Below are 18,297 nucleotides of genomic sequence, written 5' to 3'. Positions count from 1 at the left end.
ACCTGCATTTTTATAAAGCTCTAATGCTGGCAGATTAAAAATCAAGAAGACTGCCAAATGATAGCACAACCAACAAACACTGAGGCCTGGATGTAGGGATTCGTAGGAGATGGTTCATCATCATCTTTCTAATGGAGACTCAGGGCTGTAATTAAAACTGATCAAGCAAGAGAAAGAGACCTAGACCTAGTATGTAGAAATGTAGAGGAAACTGTCAGAATCACTGAACACAGAAAAGGTTTAAGATAGTTATTTTTAAGAAGTTTGGAAAAAAAAAAAAGTTTGAGATTGGAGAAAGCAAGCATTTGCTTTTTATTTTATACCCTGCTGTAATATACGTATGTGTGTGTGTGTGTGTGTGTGTGTGTGTGTGTGTATACACATATATATGTATATATATGTGTATATACATATATATAAAATAAACCTGTCTATATGTATATATATGTGTATATACATATATATAAAATAAACCTGTCTATATATATATATATATATATATATATACATATATATATATATTTTTTTTTTACTATGTGAATGTGGTTCCTATTTATCCTATTAAAAATATAGCTCTTCAGATAGTTCTGATGTGCCTTGATGCTTAGAAGTCCTCTGTTAGTCCCTGGAAAGTGGGGAGGGGGTGGCAGTGGCAGAACAGGGAAGATAAATTGTTGCATTTATTGAATCTTTGTTATGATGTGTGAAGGGAGCCCTGCTTAATTTGTTATTTCCTGGTCTGGAAAAAAGAATGCTGGCCCTATTAAATGCTCTACTGAAACACAGCTTCAGAAGCATTGCTCATAAGAATTATAAAAATAGCAATAATGGCCAAAGTTCCATTTCATTTGAATTATATAACTTCATCTCAACAACGTTCTGAGAATGATAAGATTACTGTCATTTGAAAATGAAAAATGAAATAATTAGTCAACAGGCACCCCTAGATTTATTTTAAACATTTCCCAAGTTCTTATCCTGAGCCAGGCATTCTGTTAAATGCTTTATATAGATAATTTTATTTTATCCCTCAAACAACCCTGAGAGGTGAACATGCACAGGAGGCACCAGATGCTTATTTGCATAAATGAGTTGAGTGAGTATCCATCCCAATTTATGTTGAAGAGCTGTGGTTCAGAGACTTCTAGAAACTCCCCTGAGATCACACAGCAAGCAATAATTCAATCCATGGTCCACCCATAAAATCTGTCTTCTTTATCAGTACGTTGCATTTTCTTGCTGGTGAAGGAACACATGAGCTTGGCTTTAGGATGGTGTTTAGAGAATGTCCCAAAGAGGGGCAAAGGACCTCAGACAGTGTGGATGACACAGTGAATAGCCCTGAATAAGTGAGTGACCCTGCCAAAGACAGGCCTTCCAGGACAGCTTTCTATCTTAAAGGAATATCTGTGGGAGAACACTCTAGTTTTCTCTCCTTGACACCAACCTCTGAAGGTTGGTTAGATGTTTCCCAAGCCTCTGATTTACCTAAAGTCTATTAGTGCCCACCTACCCTACATCCAGACCAGGGGTCGGCAAATATTTTCTGTAAAGGGCCAGATTGTGAATATTTTTGTCTTTGCAGGCCATATGGTTTCTGCTGTAATTATTCAACTGTGCCATTATAGCATGAAAGCAGCCATAGACAATAGTAAATGAATGAGCATGGCTGTGTCCCAACAAAATGTATTTATGGACACTGTAATTTGAATTTCATATAATTTTCACAAGTCATGAAATATCATTCTTTTCATTTTTTTCCAATAATTTAAAAATGTAAAAACCATTCTTAGCTCATGAGCCAAAAAAAAAAAAAAAAAAAAAAATGAGGGGACAGCTGGATCTAACCCATAGACCACAGTTTCCTGATGCCTGAAGCAAAGATGTCAGAGATGAGACTTAACCCGTCATTGTACAGATGGGGAAAGTGAGGTGGGGGGGGCGAGGGCATGAGTGGCCTAAGGCTGTATGGTTGGCTAGGGGATTAGCTGGGGTTGGGATCTGACTCCTTTTATGTCACTGTAGGAGCAATACAATAATGACCAGCTGTTCGAATAGACTGGGAGTAAAAGTGCTCAATTAACTAAGGTAGTTAACTCAGGCATTCCTTCTATCTTATGTCAATTATAATTTTCAAAGGATTAGAAGGAAAAGGCATTTCAAATAATTATGATATCCTAAAGAGATGTTTAACACTATAACTACATTGGATATGCTTTCATGTAGCTGTGAAGATTTAGAAAATGGTTTAAGGATCATGAAGAGGCTCTGGGCTATCATTATGATTATTAATTATCATGTGTGGCTGGAAACAAAAGAACCGATTATGCGGCTTACTGGTTATTTAACCTCTCTGAGGCTCAGTTCTCTGGTCTTCAAAATGTAGCTATAATGGCACCTACGGCGTGGAATTGTTGTAAGATTTAAAAGAATACATTGAAGCACTTAGAACTGTGTCTGGCACATAGTAAGTGCTTAATGAACGTTAGCTGTTATCATCACCACATTCACCATCATCATTATCACAGCCTCAAAAGAAGTTAGGTGTTGTTAGAACTGCTTCAAAACCAGGCAGTGGGCCAGGCAAGACTCCTGAGAGAACAGGAGGCAGGTGTATGGGACCGCTGCTGGCGGAGGATCAAAAGCGGTATCTTCAAAGCCAGATTTCCTTTTTCTCTGGGATTCTTTCAAGGGGTCATGTCAAGCTGTTCAGCCTTCATCATCCAGCTTGTGTGGACGCCACACCCATCAGAAAGAGGAGGGGGCATCCAGCGTTGTTAAAGGGGCCAGCAAGAAGGTTTATTAAACAAGCCTGGACACCGGGAAGAGGGCTGCCTCGTCGCACCCCCTTGAGATCTAGAAGAGGTAACATGGGAATAAATCGAAGAACTTTTAGTTTATACTTAGAAGGGCACAAGTTGAACATGCCAAGTTTCCCCCACTTGTCAGATAGATTCTTAGATGACAGCTCCAGAGAGAGGATAGTTACAGGCAAGTGCAGTTTGAAAAGTCTTGTTACATTAGAAATGCCTGAAAAGTGGGGATAATCAACCTGAGAAATAATGGAAAACTGAGAGGGTAAGTGGAGGATGTACTGAAATCCCAGAAGGGCTGTCACGGGGACGAGGTGGGGGATTTGTTCTCTGAGACTCTGGAAAGCAAGCCGGCACCTACGAATAGGCAGAAGTCGGGGCAGGCAGACTTCGGCTAAGATACAATGACAACTGCCATAGTGTCTAGGATGTATCCAGCCTACCACGTAGGGGGCAGCGTGCTAAGGGCTTTATTTGTATTATCTCATTTAATCCTCACAACAACCTTGTGAAGCAAGTACTATTATCATTCCCATCTTGCAAGTCAGGAAACAGGCTTAAATGAACGGAGTAGTATCTGCCCAATATAGCACAGCTAGTGAGGGGCGGAGACCACAGTCACAGCAAGTGACAAGACTCGAGTTTGTTTTCCAAGCACTGTACATTCGGCCTCCTAACCACTAGTACTGTCACTCTGACTCATTCACCTCCTGTCCTGCAAGGAAGCACCTGGAATGGCCTGTATCTTTACACTAGGAAGGAATTAGCAGGTTTCCAGGAGACCAAGACATGTGCCTCCAGCTCCTTTAATATGCACTGCTATTTGGAATGTGAACCACGTCTCTTTGTTTCTCTCTGAGGCCTGTCCTGTCTCTCTGTCTGAGACTGCGGTCTTCCTTCTGACCTGCACTAAGAGACTGTGGGGCTCCCAGGAGGCAGGGGCCTTGGTCCTTACTCTATTCGCAGCAAGCACCTGGAGCATGAGGACTGCCTAATTCACACTGAGGAATCCAGGAAGAGAGAGCAAATATCTTTGTTCACCATTTTCATGATTCTTATATGAATCTCAGCTTTTGTCCTTTGGACCAAAGAGGGCTTTTCATGGACTTTTTCCATGTAGTATACATATGTATTCTGAACTAGGTCATAAATAAGAATTGTCAGGAAGACAGTTTTAGGGACAACCACAGAAATTCTGTCTTTGAACCTCAGGAGATGCTTGCCCTTGGGCAATGGTCTCAACCTCTCCCAGCAGTAGTTTATTGATCTGCAGTAGAAGGGCATTGTCTAGACCCATGGTCATTCAAATTGTGTTCCCAGGTTGCAGGCCTCTTGGCCTGGGGGGGGGGGGGGGGGAGGCAGAAGAATGGGGTCCTAGATCTCCACCTTCCCTCTACCACCAAAGCAGCTCTGTTTTTTATCTGTTTTACATGCTGGGGTTCTTCCCAAGATTTCATTTGAAAATAGAGCTTTTAACTAAAAAGTTTGGAAACTTCTGAGCCAGTTGATTTCTCCTAAGGGAGTAAGTTGATTTTTCTCTTAAGGGCTCTTCCAGCTTTGATCTCTAATTCTGTGATCACATAGGTGTGTGCACATGAATATGGATATATGTGAAGTCATAGAATATTCCTGAGCTGAGGACTCAGTTGTGTCCTCAAATCACCATGTCTCTGCATAAGGCCGTCACATTTTCCTATTTCAGTCACTTTAACGAACCAAAACTTTAATGTGTCTTCACCGTACATAATCCCTGGTAACATGCACGCATATCTGCTTCCTGCGATGTCAATAAGACATTGTGCTGTGTTCAAATCAGCTAAAATACTGTCTATATTGGAAAAAAAAATAAACCCACTAGTGTTAACTGACCCAAGTGCATTTGAAACCAGGGAGGCAGGTACCCGTACGTTCGGATATCTGCCAATGCACAAATAGACCTATTTCCCAGGCAGGTGTCCATTGTTGACAAAGCATTGTCAAAGTCAAGGCCTCACAGACCAACTTCTCTCAGTCCAGGGGTTTAGGATAAAATGCTGCCACTTTGTGGCAGAAGGTCAGGGGCCCCCAGGCTGGGCTGCTGATGTATGGGTGAAGCCGTGTATCCTCAGACCTGGTACTGGTTAGAATGCCAGAACATCCCGTTATGTTACCTGTGTTCTAGCTGGCTGCAGTCAGAGGTGACAGCTGGCCAGGGCCACTTCAGAACAAGGGCCAAAGGTCCATACAAAATTCAGCTTAGTGTGAGGCCCGGAATTCTTGGCGGGCTTTAAACCAACATCTTCCTTTTATATTGATCACAGCCTTTCTGTCCAGGGACGATTAGGCAAAGACTGCAGAAATCCCACTTTTTGACAAAATGCCATCTTAAGCACTTATGAGGTCTCAATACAGTAGGTATCTATTGAATTCTTGGTGAAAAATGAATGAAAGGCCAAACATACGAGAAATTTGAAATCTACTGGGAATGGGGAAAGGAATATTCTAGTTGCTCATTCATGTTCTCCTTCATCTGTTAGTACTTGATACTGAAAAGCACATACTGGACAAAGGGGTGCAGCAGAAAATCACAGGTGTGATCCTTACTTTCAGATTACTTAAGGTTTCATAAGAAAGGCCAATATTACCCAAGTAATTGTAGAGCAAAATATATGAACCAAAACCTGACCTTGGAGCTCAGGGAAGGCTTCTCAGTGGAAGCAATGAAGCCTGAAAGAGGAGGCTTTGGTTGGGTGAAAAGTGCAGGGAATAACCCTCTAAGGAGAAGATATGCATATTCCGAGGTTCAGATTCAGAGCCACAAAGGGCAGTGAATCAAAGGGAACATATGTCACACATCAGCCTGGATTGGAATCTCAGTTCTTTTATCTCCTAGCTTTGCGACTTCAGGCAAGCTATTTCACCTTTCTGTGCCTCAGGATCCTTCACTGCAAAAATATGGATCATTACAATATCTATGTCATATGACTGTGGTGAGGATAAACTACATTAACATATGTTAAATTCTTAGAATGATGCCTGGCACATAGTAAGTACTCACCTAGCCCCCTAGCTCATGGGGTTCCATGTTCCTTCCATTATATTCTCTGCTTTTCTGTCTTAAAAAGAGGTACAAGTAAGAAGTAAGGATTGAACCCTTCTAGTTACACATTACCCCAACCTCCTGCCATAATTGGTTTTGAGACATCTGTCCCTTCTGCTTCTAGGCTAGTGGGGGCATGCTCTGAAAGAGCAGTTGCCAACACTCCCTTGCATATCTGGAATAGTCTGTTAACTCAGCATGGAAAGGGCTGTTTCAAATCAGCCAAGGTGTTTGTAAGAGCAAAGGCTGCAAACACTGAGTGCTTGAGATTAACGAAGCAGTGTCCCCCTTATGCTGAAGGGAGCCCATGTGGCTTGGGAATTTTGTTTTCATATCTCTGGACAGCAGAGAGAGGCAGGGAAGTTAGCACCATAATTTACACACCTGCAAAGGTCCTCTTGGCAATTATTCCTTTTGAAAACACTGTATCAAATCTTCAACAAATTGAGACCCTCAAAAACAAAGATATTTTGCAAGTGATAATGGATCAGTGGCAGAGTTGGGATGAGACCCCAGGCTTCTGCTACACTCACGGTTCTAAAACTTGACACAAAGTAGCTCAGGTTCTAAAACTTGACACAAAGTAGCTCATTTTATCGTTATCTTGTGAGGTATGTATTCATATTCTCACCTACAGATGAGGAAACTGAGGTACAGAGAGGTGAAGGGATCAAGATCCCTCAGATCAAGATCACACAGCTAGTAAGTGGGTGAGCCAAAATTCAAACCCAGTTTCAGGGGGAAAGGAGTTTATTTCTCAGTTTTGCTCAATCATAGCACCAGGCTTAAGAGTTGCAAAGGTTTCCCTGATTTGGGAAGAGATTAGAACACCTAATCTTTAGAATTAGAGAGATCTGAGTTCAAATTCCAGCATTAGCCACATAACTTTGGAAAAGTTCCTTTGGCAACTGGAACCTCTTTTTTCTGACTCATAAAGTGGGAATACAATCCACCTTTCTTGGAGGGACACAGAAAGTCTCAATGGTCTCTAGAGTGGATTATTCTAGACCATGAGGTATGAGTGTGAAGAGTAACAGACTAGGCCTTGCCTGATGGAATGCTTGGACCACATGGCAAATGAGGATCCTTTGGGATCTGGGATCAGAGGCCTCTGCAATGTCAGCCGTGATGATCATGAAGTACCCGTGTGTTCTCACTGTTACAAGAGAGTGAGGTGTAGGCAGCGGGAGGGAGTGAAGCCTGTAGGGAAGGGAAATGGGGAAGGTGCAGAAGGTCCCATCAGTGAAGAGAGACTCTGACAGGGACGCAGGGGGGCAGGAAAGAATGCTTGTGAGTCTCTTTCTTGGTCTCCATGTTTCTTTCTCTTACACACCACACACACACGCACACACACTGTGGAAACTAAAAGACCACAGTGGGGTGAATAAAGCATAAACAACAGAGCAAATGATTCCTCCAAATCCCAGTCCAGCTCTGTTTTTAACTTCTCTGTGACCTCAAGCAGGTCACTTCCCTTCTCTGGGCCTAAAGTGCCATTTGTAAAATGAAGGGCTGGCTGAGATGAGCTCCTAGGGACCCTTCAGTCCTAGCTCTCTTGGACTCTTCAAACCAGGGCAAAGGCATGTTCTTCACAGGACCACTGGCTACACAGATCCACTGTCATCCTTCCCTGACACCCCACAGCCTGCAGAAGCCTCTCTAGCCTCTGACTGCCATGCTCTGGCAGCTCAGGTGGCCATTTATGGGGCTTGCATTACTATCCCACATTGTGATTTTTCTCTCGCATTCTTTAGAACTTTCATTACATGTGCCAATCGAGGTGGAAGACAAGGCCTTGTTCCTTCCAGGACAAAAGTCAAGCTGCATGATTCCTCTTGTATGAGCAGCTTCTCATATGAGCCCAGCACAGTGCTAGGCTCGAGGACATGCTCTGTCCACATTCGATGATCAGTTGGACGTCTTTCAGAAGCATGTACTGTAAGAAGGTGTTGAGGGAACAGAGAGGTGTCCAAGCTGGAGGAGCAAACACAAAGATCAAGCAGGGTAGGCTCCCAAGCACATGAAGGCTGCTTCTACAGCCTTCTACAGGCTTCTACGGAAGGGCAGTAGACATGTTCTGCAAGGCTTCCAAGAGACGAGGTGGTGCCAGAAGTGCTGAGAGGGTAGCATAGGGCAGACTGGGCTCCCTTCAAGGAAGACTTTAGAAACTTCAGAGCCCTTTGCAAAGAGAAAGAGCTGCCTCGGGGCAGTGAGTTCCCCATCCCTGGGTGTTATTCAAGCAGGAACCAGATGGATGGGCTTCTGTTAGAGATATTGTAGAGGAGATTCTGGCCCTTTATGGGAAGTGGATTAAAAGCCCTCTTAGGCCCATCTTTAGCTACTCATTTGCATAGTCATAACTATGTTCAGATTTCCTTCTCTGCTTCTTTTAGCATTTTGCATTCAAGGATTTTGCCTGTAATGCATGTGATGTGTGGGTACAAACATTGTTTATTTCCTGAGCAGTATTTCATTTCACTCATTCATTCATTTGGTCAATTTTTAAAGAACACCTGTTATATGCAGCTCACTTTGCCAGGCACTGGGAATTCATCAGTGAACGAGGTAGACATACTTTTTCTTCTAGGAGCTTAAAGATAAGCAGGGAGGAAGACCTTATATAGCTGTGAGATAGCTGTGGATGAGATTTAGTCTGGGAGAGGGTTGAGGCCCTTCAAAGATAGCCCATGGTCCCCAGATATTAAATGTCTTTTTGTATACACTGATGATGATGGTAATGATGGTGATGATGATGATTATAGTGGTAATTACAAATACTTACTGAGTGCATATTTGGGCTATATATTACTATACACACTTTATAACATATTGTCTTGCTTGATTGTCATAATACCAATGAGGAGGTAGATAATATCACACTATTCCCTCTTTTACAGATGAGGCAATGAAAGTTCAGAAAGGTTAGGTAACTTGGCTAATGTTACACAGCTAATAAATATAAAGCCAGAACTTAAAAGTAGAACTGTTTGACCTCAAATCACCCTTCCCAACCACTGTACCACCTGCCTAAACAGAGGCTGTGGAAACCAAATGTGACCAGGTGGGGCACTGAGACAGCAGGAAGAGAGAACCAAAGAAAGTGCATTAAGATTGGCTGTCTAGAAAGCGTAGTCAGATTTCTCAGCATAGGAGAACAAGGAGACTAAAGAACACTTCCTTCTCAGGACTGATAGCAGCACAGAGCTGGGAGCTTGGGTTAACCGCCCCATGGACCAAACCTTCCAACTCTAACACTTTACAGGAGTTAATATGCAATCACATGGAGGGAATGGTTGGCTGTGCTGATCCTCAAATATCCCACTAAGACCTGGGATGACCTGACCTCACTGTCTCTCCCTCAGCTTCCTTATGGACTAGAAATTATATTTAAAATGAAATTCCATCAGTGTATAATTAACAAGGTAGCCAATAGGAGCTTGAAAGCCTGAGTTTGACTTCCAGGTCTATTGTAGGCAAGATTTAAACTCAAGCCCTCTCGTCAAGAACCACCAGCCCCACCTTTGCTCCTTCCTTTCATTTCCCACCCTCAGCAGCCACACTGCACGGTACTAAGCACATGTACGTCAGAGCTCTTTGGTCCTGGAGGGGAAGCCCAGCTCCATCACTTTATAAACTTTGTGACTTTTGAAAATTCCCTGCTCTTTCTGAACCTCAGATTCTTCATCTGAAAATGGGGATAATATTATCAAGACCATGGTAAGGGTTTAGTCAATAACACATGTAAGTATTTCTCATAGCGCCTGGAGTGCAGTGATTCAATGGATTATAGTAGTTATTGCCAGTGTATTCATCAGGGGTTTTAGGAATTCTGGGTCAGTGGCTCCCAGTGGGTTGGCATCAGGCTAGCCTGGTTGTCCTATTCTTATTCCCATCTTACTAGGTTTTTGTCAGATTCCTGAGAGCCAGACAGACTCCATGGACTAGGTCCCTGCCTTCCTCCTCTGCAGCTCAGTCACATAATATATCTGAGCCTCAGTTCCCACATCTGTAAAATGTGGATGATAAATTCTACCTTGCTTACTCTACAGGAGTATTGTAACATTCAAGAGCCAGCAGTGTAATTCATAAGAAAATTTCACATAAACCATAACAGGTTGAAAATGGGAGGAATTGCTGTTACTGTTATTAACCCCCCAGGAGGTACCATATGGTCCATATTGAAAGAGAATCAACACCTTCAATGTTTCTCAAACTGGAGTCTGCTGGACCCTTCGTAAATTCTCAGAGGCCTGCTAGTTCTCTATAAGCATTTTAAAATGTACTGTTTTGTTTCAATGAAACTCTAATCATCAATATTAATAATTTTGCAATTTGTCCCATGTTGTGAGTACTCGTTTTTACAATTCCAGTGATACCGAAACATTTATGTATTTGCTCAATGTTTCCCAAACTGGCTCTGCAGATGCATTGCAGGAGTCCACAGGCCCTCTGTTTTGAGAAATGCTAGTTTGGTCTAAGATTTGTTGCTGATGTGTCACAAAGGCAAAAGTTGTAACTCAGGAGGGCCCTGACAGGTAGGTGTCTGCTTTGACCACAGTGTCAGAGCAGCGAATGAACATGGAGTCAGTACTGGGGTTTGGAGGAGGACAGACAGCCAGACTGGATAGCCTGGCTCTTTGGAGGGCTCCAGGGCCTAGGTGTTTCTTTAAGAAATAATGGCATAGCTCTCCAATTTCTGCAAGGTTCAAGTACACTTTATGGACATACCACTGCTCTAGAAATATAAATACACATCTATCCTATCATGTATAAAATATGAATACATAAGCATATATGTGTGTGCGTATGTCTGTGTGTGTGTATGTCTGTGTGTGTGTGTGTATACACACACACACAAACATACACCCAATAAGTGACATACAGTTGGGCAGATTTAGTATATGTGGTAAGAATCTCCCACCTATGTAGAACATGTTCAACTTTCCAAAACATGGTGACATTCAGCATCATCTTTGATCTCTCCAATGACACTATAGCGTGCAGATCAGGAACTATCATTCCCATCTGACGGGTCAGGAAACTGATGGCTGGAGAGTTACCCAAGATCACAGAGCCAGCTAATGGTGGTGTCTGGACAAAAAGCGGGGGTTGGGGGTGGAAGGTTCATGCTACTTTTTTTTAACTCCGTGTACATAAAGCTCTCCTCTCTAACCACAGTCTCCTTCCTTCCTCTCTTCCAGCAGCCCCCCAAAGCTGGCTATTTGAATCCCTCCAAAGTGATCTGTTAGAAAAATGCTGTTGGCTGCTTTAAAGCCCATGCATTCCATTTCTCTTGTGCAGAGAGAACTGTGAAATAAAAGTGTAGCTCCCTCCTTTTGTTAAACCTTTCAAAAGCGTCCTTGGTTTCTAACTCTATAATTACACCCTAATCACAAACATTCTGAAGGAGGGGGTCAGTTCCATGCAGCAGCAGGCTAATTATGTGGCGGAATTTCTAAAAATTATCATCTTATAAATTGCGTTATTTCTCTGAAGGAGGAAGAAAAACACACACCACATACTCGCCTATGTTTCGAACTGAATTAATTAGTAATTTGAAGCCTAATTATCAACTAATCTATTGGAACATGTAAGTCTTTTGTATTTGGATGGTATATGCAATTTGCATCCTATTAGCTGGCAGTTGTAAGGATCTGAGAGCTCATTAGGTCAGAAGAAGAAGAATCCAGATCAGAAGGATACAGAAACCAAAGGGGCTGACTTGGTGATGCTGTGACCAAGGGGTCACTTGGCAACAGATGGAGGCTGGCAACTTAATTATCTGGGGTCTTTCGGTGGCTCTGAGGCCACTGATATGTAATTTCTATCTTACCCCAGAGAGGTGATTATGCATGCCCGCACCACTGTTCTGTGTATTCTCAAGCAGCAGGGTGCCTGCACCTTGTGTACTGAGAGGCATCCTGGAGTAGTGCATAAGGCTTTGGATGCTGTTGGCTAACCTTGGTGGTAGGCCTAGATATATTCCTGGCCCGCTGTGTGCCCCTGGCCATGCCACCTTGCTGGTTCTGTTTCTCTCCGAGCAAATGAGCTTTAGATGGCAATGACTTCCAAAGTCCCTTCTAGCCCTAAGGATCTGCGATTCGAGGGATGTCAAGGGTTTGCTTCATTACAAAGTCAGAAATTCCATCCTTGGAAATACCTTTTTTAGGGTGAGACTCTTGGTTCCTTAAAAGTCTCTAGACAGCCCACCCCCATTTAAAATGCAAATACCTCTGAGAAAAGTAGCATATTTAGCTATTAATGTCTGGGTCTAAATTAACCTATTTCAATAAGCCCTTCTTATTTCCAGTCCTGTGTCTGAAATATTGGAGCAGCCAAGGCAAGGGAGTTTTGAAGGGAAAGAAGGTTTAGGCAGGGACCTGTTTGAAAATGGAGATCAAGTCAGGAAGAATAAAAGGGGCACCTGGGTGGATCAGTTGGTTAATTGTCTGGCTCTTGATTTCAGCTCAGGTCATGATTTCATGGTTCATGACTTTGAGCCCTGCATCAGGTTCTGTGCTGACAGTGCAGAGCCTGCTTGAAATTCTCTCTCTCTTTCTCTTTCTGCCCCTACCCCACCTGCACTCTCTCTCAAAAATAAATAAGTAGACATTTTTAAAACAAACAAACAAACAAAAAAGAATAGCAGAACTGAAGGCTCAGGCAGGATACTGTGGCACCATTTTTAGATTCTGCAATTTTGCCCTTTACCTACAGCCAGACCCTGTGCCATTGTTCTACTAATGACCTTTGTTCCAGAAATAACTAGAAAATAACAATCTTTTGTGCCATTAATAATTAATAGTACTCACAGAAATGATACAAAATAATGTGCCTAAAACTAACATGATACACTTTGTTATAGATAAAAAGTTAAAAATCACATCTTAATAGAAACAGAAAATTACAAAGACAAGCCGGGATAATAAGCGAACTTTGTAGAAAAAAACTACATTGGGAAAAACAGATAATTGCTCATACTGTCACATGGCAAAACGTGTTATTGATTAAAATATTTTAATCAGTATAAAAACTTATTATTGACTTGATGGGAAATATATCCACTTTGGAAAATAATTTTTGGAGTTTCTCAAGATGTTAAACAGAGTTACTATATAACCCAGCAATTCCACTCCAAGGTATACGCTCAAGGGAAAAACTTGTACCTTATTCATAATTCAAATTCATAATTCCCAAAGCTGTGGCGTTATTCATAATAGTTAAAAAGTGAAAAACATCCAAATGTTTAGCAACAAATGAATGGATAAACAAAATGCAATATATCCACATAACAGAATATTATTCGGCAATGAACAGGAGTGAAGTATTATATGTGCTACAATATGGATGAACTTTGAAGTCATTATGCTAAGTGAAAGAAGCATGTCACAAAAGACCAAATACTGTATGATTCCATTTCTATGCAATGTCCAGAATATGCAAATACTTAAAAAGTAGATTGCTAGTTGGCTAGGGCTGGGAGATTTGGAGGGCAATGGGGAGCAAGTGCTAATTGGTATAGGGTTTCTTTTTTGGGATGATGAAAAAGTTTTTTTTTTTTTTTAACATTTATTTATTTTTTTGAGACAGAGACAGAGCATGAACAGGGGAGGGTCAGAGAGAGAGGGAAACACAGAATCTGAAACAGGCTCCAGGCTCCGAGCTGTCAGCACAGAGCCTGATGTGGGGCTCGAACTCACAGGCCGTGAGATCGTGACCTGAGCCGAAGTTGGACGTTCAACCGACTGAGCCACCCAGGTGCCCCTGATGAAAAAGTTTTAAATTTAGATTTGGGTGAAGAGTTTTAAAGTTAGATCTATAATTCTGTGAATATACTAAAAAGCGATGAATTATATACTTTACATGGACACATAGTATGGTATATGAATTACATCTTCTTAAAGCTCTTTCAAAAATGGGACTGGGGCACCTGGGTGCCTCAGTCAGTTAAGCGGCTGACTTCAGCTCAGGTCATGATCTCACAGTTCGTGAGTTCGAGCCCCGTGTCAGGCTCTGTGCTGGCAGCTCGGAGCCTGGAGCCTGCTTCGGATTCTGTGTCTCCCTCTCTCTCTGACCCTCCCCTGCTTATGCTCTGTCTCTCTCTGTCTCAAAAATAATTAAAAAAAAACATTTAAAAAAATAAAATAAAAAATGGGACTAAAAGCAAAATGAAATTATGTTTGGTTTTGGATAAAATTCCAGAAGAGTCAAACTTCATAATAAAGAAAAAAGGTGTATGGTCAAAACATGACCTAGGAAGAATAGAATTGCCAGAAATCACGGCCACAAAAGAAAACTCATAATGGCATGTTGTTATTAAGTAAAATTTAGTATGAATAAAAATTATTTGATGAATCAAATCTTCATAACATTGAAAATAATCGTGCCCAATAAAAAGAACTTCAAATATATTAAAATGAAAACATTTCTTAAAAAGACAGGCTTAATCTATACCACCTAGAAAAGGGAATAAAAAAATGAAATTGACATATCATTCATGTTGGAAAACTGCTTCCAGTTAAAGATTTGTCAATAGTAGTATAATTGTGATTTTAATGTTTATTTATAAACAGTAAAACTGTCACTGGTGTCAAAATAAAGGATCAAAAACAGTGGGGTGGAAGCATCTTGTATCATTCAAAGATGTGGTGGTTTTGTCCTTATTGTCAAGGGGCAGAGCTCATTAAATCTGCAATTGTGATGACTGTCTCTTCCAAGGAAGGTTAGAGGTTTACCAATAGTGTGTGGATGTGGAGGGGAAAAGGTAAACTTAGTATTGCAGCTCTGAATTGCCCTCTCCAATCATGCAGTTCCCATCATCTGGGGATCACAGAAGCAAGCTAGGGCCCAAATGTGCAAAGACATATAAGCTGAGAGCCTGAGTATACTGTACTCACCAGATTTGCAAGGATGTAGTGGTAGCCGATGCCATTCTTCTCCAGCTTGATAATCTACAAAACAGCAGGAAGGGATTCATCAATCAGATTAGCAATTAATGCTACAGCAATAATAATAGCAGCTAACATTAATTGAATGCTTACAATGTACTGAAACTACAATATCACAAACATCCAATGATGGTGGCATTATTGATATACTCGTTTTACAGATGGAGAATTGAGGCATAGAGAGGTTAAATAAATTCCCTAAGGCTACCCAGCTATTAAGCGGCAGATGCAGAATACAAAATCAGCTTTGTCTGATACCAGTGGTGGGGCAGTGTTATTATAACCCCCCAAATTCAGGTGAAATGCTCATTTCACTTCTTCTTCCATAAAGCCTTTCCCTAGATGGAGGTTATTTTCTTGTAAGAATCTTATGCTGTGTTGAATTTCCCGTCACTGTCATGACAATATCTGCTCCTTGGATGGACAGATGGGTGTAGGTGGACGGTCAGATGAATAGGTTCTTGACCTTGAACTCCTTGCATGAACCATATTCAGATCCCAGTCCCTTCTTTCCCTGAATATTATGCCTTCTTCCCTAAACCAGTTGAGGACCCAGACATTAACTGACCACTCAACCTGGAAGCTGGAAGGGAATGTCAGGGTCATCTGGTCTAATCTTTGACTATACAGAGTGTAAGTTAGACCTAGAAAGGGGAAATTATTTGCCCAGATCCTGTAGTAGTCAGGTAGTTGTGTTAGGATAGGAACCTGACTGTTGTGAGTCTTTGTACAAACACCTGATTGTGGTTAATCGTTAAGAGCCAGGGTCCCCCCAAACCCTTCCATCCTGAATGTGCAAACTATTTGTAATCATGGTGGTGGTGGTGGGGAATTTTTGTGGAAAGAATTATCCAGAGGTTTTCTCGGGCAGCCAGACATACTACCCAGTGAGGGATAGCTAAGACCAGGTCTTGGTTTAGCCCGAGCTCAGCCTGCAAGTTAACTTGATCTATTTCTTTATTTTTTAATCACGAAATTGGGGTTAGAACATTCTGCTCAGTTCCTCTCCTGCACTGTTACAAGAAGGCATAAAACATATGAGAAGCACTTGGGCTTCTTGTCTAACTGAATAAATTTTCAAGGTTATTAAAATCCACATTCAGACATCTACTTAATTGGATGTATGTGCATAGCGGCTCATATATTTTTTTTTATGTTGGGAATAATTAAATGCAAGCACACACAATGAATGCTCTGAAACAGTAGATAGATTGTGAAATTCCAGACCATGGAGCTCAAATACTATTGGGATGATAGTTTTATTAATAATTTTTCATTACTTTTCCATCTTCTTGTCAAACGGTTTGCTACCCTTTCAACAATAAGATGCCTTCATCAAAAACCTGTTCAGCTTCTAGTAAACACAAAACAGGCAAATAAAAGATATTTGACAGCCTACCACATTTAGGCATTGGATAAGAATAGCCTCTGCAAGATGAAATTACCAACTGAAACATAAGCAACAGATGATAATTGATGACTACTGATTGATAAAAATTAGTAATTTCATATGGTTCAACATATTGCCAACCTTTCCACCCATTTATTCACCTACCTACCCACTGCTCTATCTTCCCTCCTTTCCTGCCTTCCTTTCACAAACATTTATTAAATGCTTACTATGTACCAAGCACTGCGCTGCAGACAGCGTGGGAAGTGAGTCACACTTGGTACTTGCCCTTCTGGAGGTCCCACTTTACTGGAAGGAAACCCACAGTAAATAGATGAAGAGGTGAATGCCCCCAGCTTACAAACTGAAGCAGGTGTTATGAGGGTAATGTATAATTTCACTTGGAGCCCATAGCCTTGCTGACCCCATTCTTTCAAAGCTCATTTCCACTGTATTGCCTTAATTCATAATCTTTGTGTCTGGAATGTCCTTTCCCATTCTCTCTGATTATTCATCACCTTTATGGCTGAGCTCTAATCCCAGCTACTCTGTATAACCTTCTCTGATTAATTAATCCAACCAAGAGATATTTATTGAACATGGACGATATGCCAAGCACTATGCTATGTGCGGGGGCCAACCTATGAATACGAGAGGCAAGGTCCTCGTGCCCTCAAGAAGCTGAGCTGATGTTTTAGTAGGGATACAGATGGTAAATATATAAACAGATAAGTGAACAAGATTTCAGCACGTTAGAAGCACTACAAAGACAGTAAAACAGGGTGATGTGATGGATGGCCTAATCCTGGTGTCTCTCATCTCTAACTCATCCTGAACTTAATGATTGCACTATATAATTTGGTGTCTAATATATTGAAAAAGCATTATATTCTAATAACCCAATTCCTTGCTCACAAACCTTCTCTGATTCTTGACTGTCTACAGAATAAACCCCAAACTCCTTAGAATGCTTTCCAAAGATAGTCACGATCGTGTGTTCATCCTTCTGTCACTGTCTCCCGGTAGGCACTCAGCATCCTTCACCTGGCTTATTAAATCATCCCTGCAACCTCAGCCCTCACATGCCCTCTGGGCCTCCCTATATGCCCTCCTTTCCAACTTAATGGCTTTTATCCAGCCAATGTCTACCTATAAATATTCAGACCTATCTCACATTTGGGATCTTTCCTTAGAGCCTTCATTGATTCCCTCTTCTTTCCGTGTACTCAAAAAAATATTTATTGACTACCTACAACATACCAAGCACCGTTCAAGGCACCATGGATACCACAAGGAAGAAAATGAAACAAAAATCCTTGCCCTCCTAATTCTGATATTCTAGTTGGGAGCCTGGAGACAGATAGGCAATTCCCCACTTGGAATTTAGAATCACTATCTCCCTCTTTAGGTTAGGCAGGACGTTTGTATTGGACCGAAAAGATCCCAATTCGAATGCTCAATGCCAAGCTGTCAGACTGCCAGCCGTTATTAGTTGCAAGCTCGAGACTCACCATTGTCACTAACTAGCTGTCTGAACCCAAGGCAAATCAACCAATGTGACCATTAGTTATCCCATCTGTAAAATGTGAATGCACGCAGTAAACCGAATGATCTGTAAGATCCTTTCAGCTCTTTGGTCTTGCTTTTTCAGAACAGAAGAATCTAACGGTTGAGTTAATATACTATACCCTAAAATGCCCACATAAACAAGTCACTTCCTTACAAAACAAGTTTGTCTTTTGACATGGGAGGTAGTTATAAACAGCAGAGGCTGAAACATAATATTTTGGGGAAAGTTGGGCCTTATAACCAGACTGAGATGGGTTTGACTCCCTGCTTTTCTTATATGCCAGCTGTGAAATCCCAGGCAAGTATAGTCCCTTGTTTCTTCAGTTAGAAAATAGGGGAACTGATAGAAGCAGTTTTATAGAGTTGATATGAGGATGAGGTGGCATTATGCATGGAAAGGGCTTGGCATGGTGTCTGGAATGTGGCAAGTGCTCAGAAAATAGTGGCACCAGCTATTGTCTTTATAACAACAGAGGACAAGTTATCAGTCTATTAAGA

General features: G+C 41.5%; 1 protein-coding gene across 3 annotated transcripts in view; it reads right to left on the bottom strand.

Annotated features, from left to right (window-relative positions):
* The window catches only part of GRIA1 (glutamate ionotropic receptor AMPA type subunit 1), a 305,276-nt gene that overhangs the window by 122,767 nt on the left and 164,212 nt on the right, over positions 1-18,297 (bottom strand). For all 3 annotated transcript variants that reach the window (XM_053907050.1, XM_019464484.2, XM_053907051.1), the window contains one exon: positions 14,790-14,843. In XM_053907050.1, coding sequence (XP_053763025.1) covers positions 14,790-14,843 — 54 coding nt within the window. The remainder of the gene's footprint in view (positions 1-14,789; positions 14,844-18,297) is intronic.

This window comes from Panthera pardus, unplaced genomic scaffold (assembly GCF_024362965.1).
Source record: "Panthera pardus isolate Hobbes unplaced genomic scaffold, ASM2436296v1 HiC_scaffold_2, whole genome shotgun sequence".
Taxonomy (NCBI): Eukaryota; Metazoa; Chordata; class Mammalia; order Carnivora; family Felidae; genus Panthera; species Panthera pardus.
The sequence above is the reverse complement of the archived record's forward strand: the minus strand, read 5'-3'. Positions and strand labels throughout refer to the sequence as shown.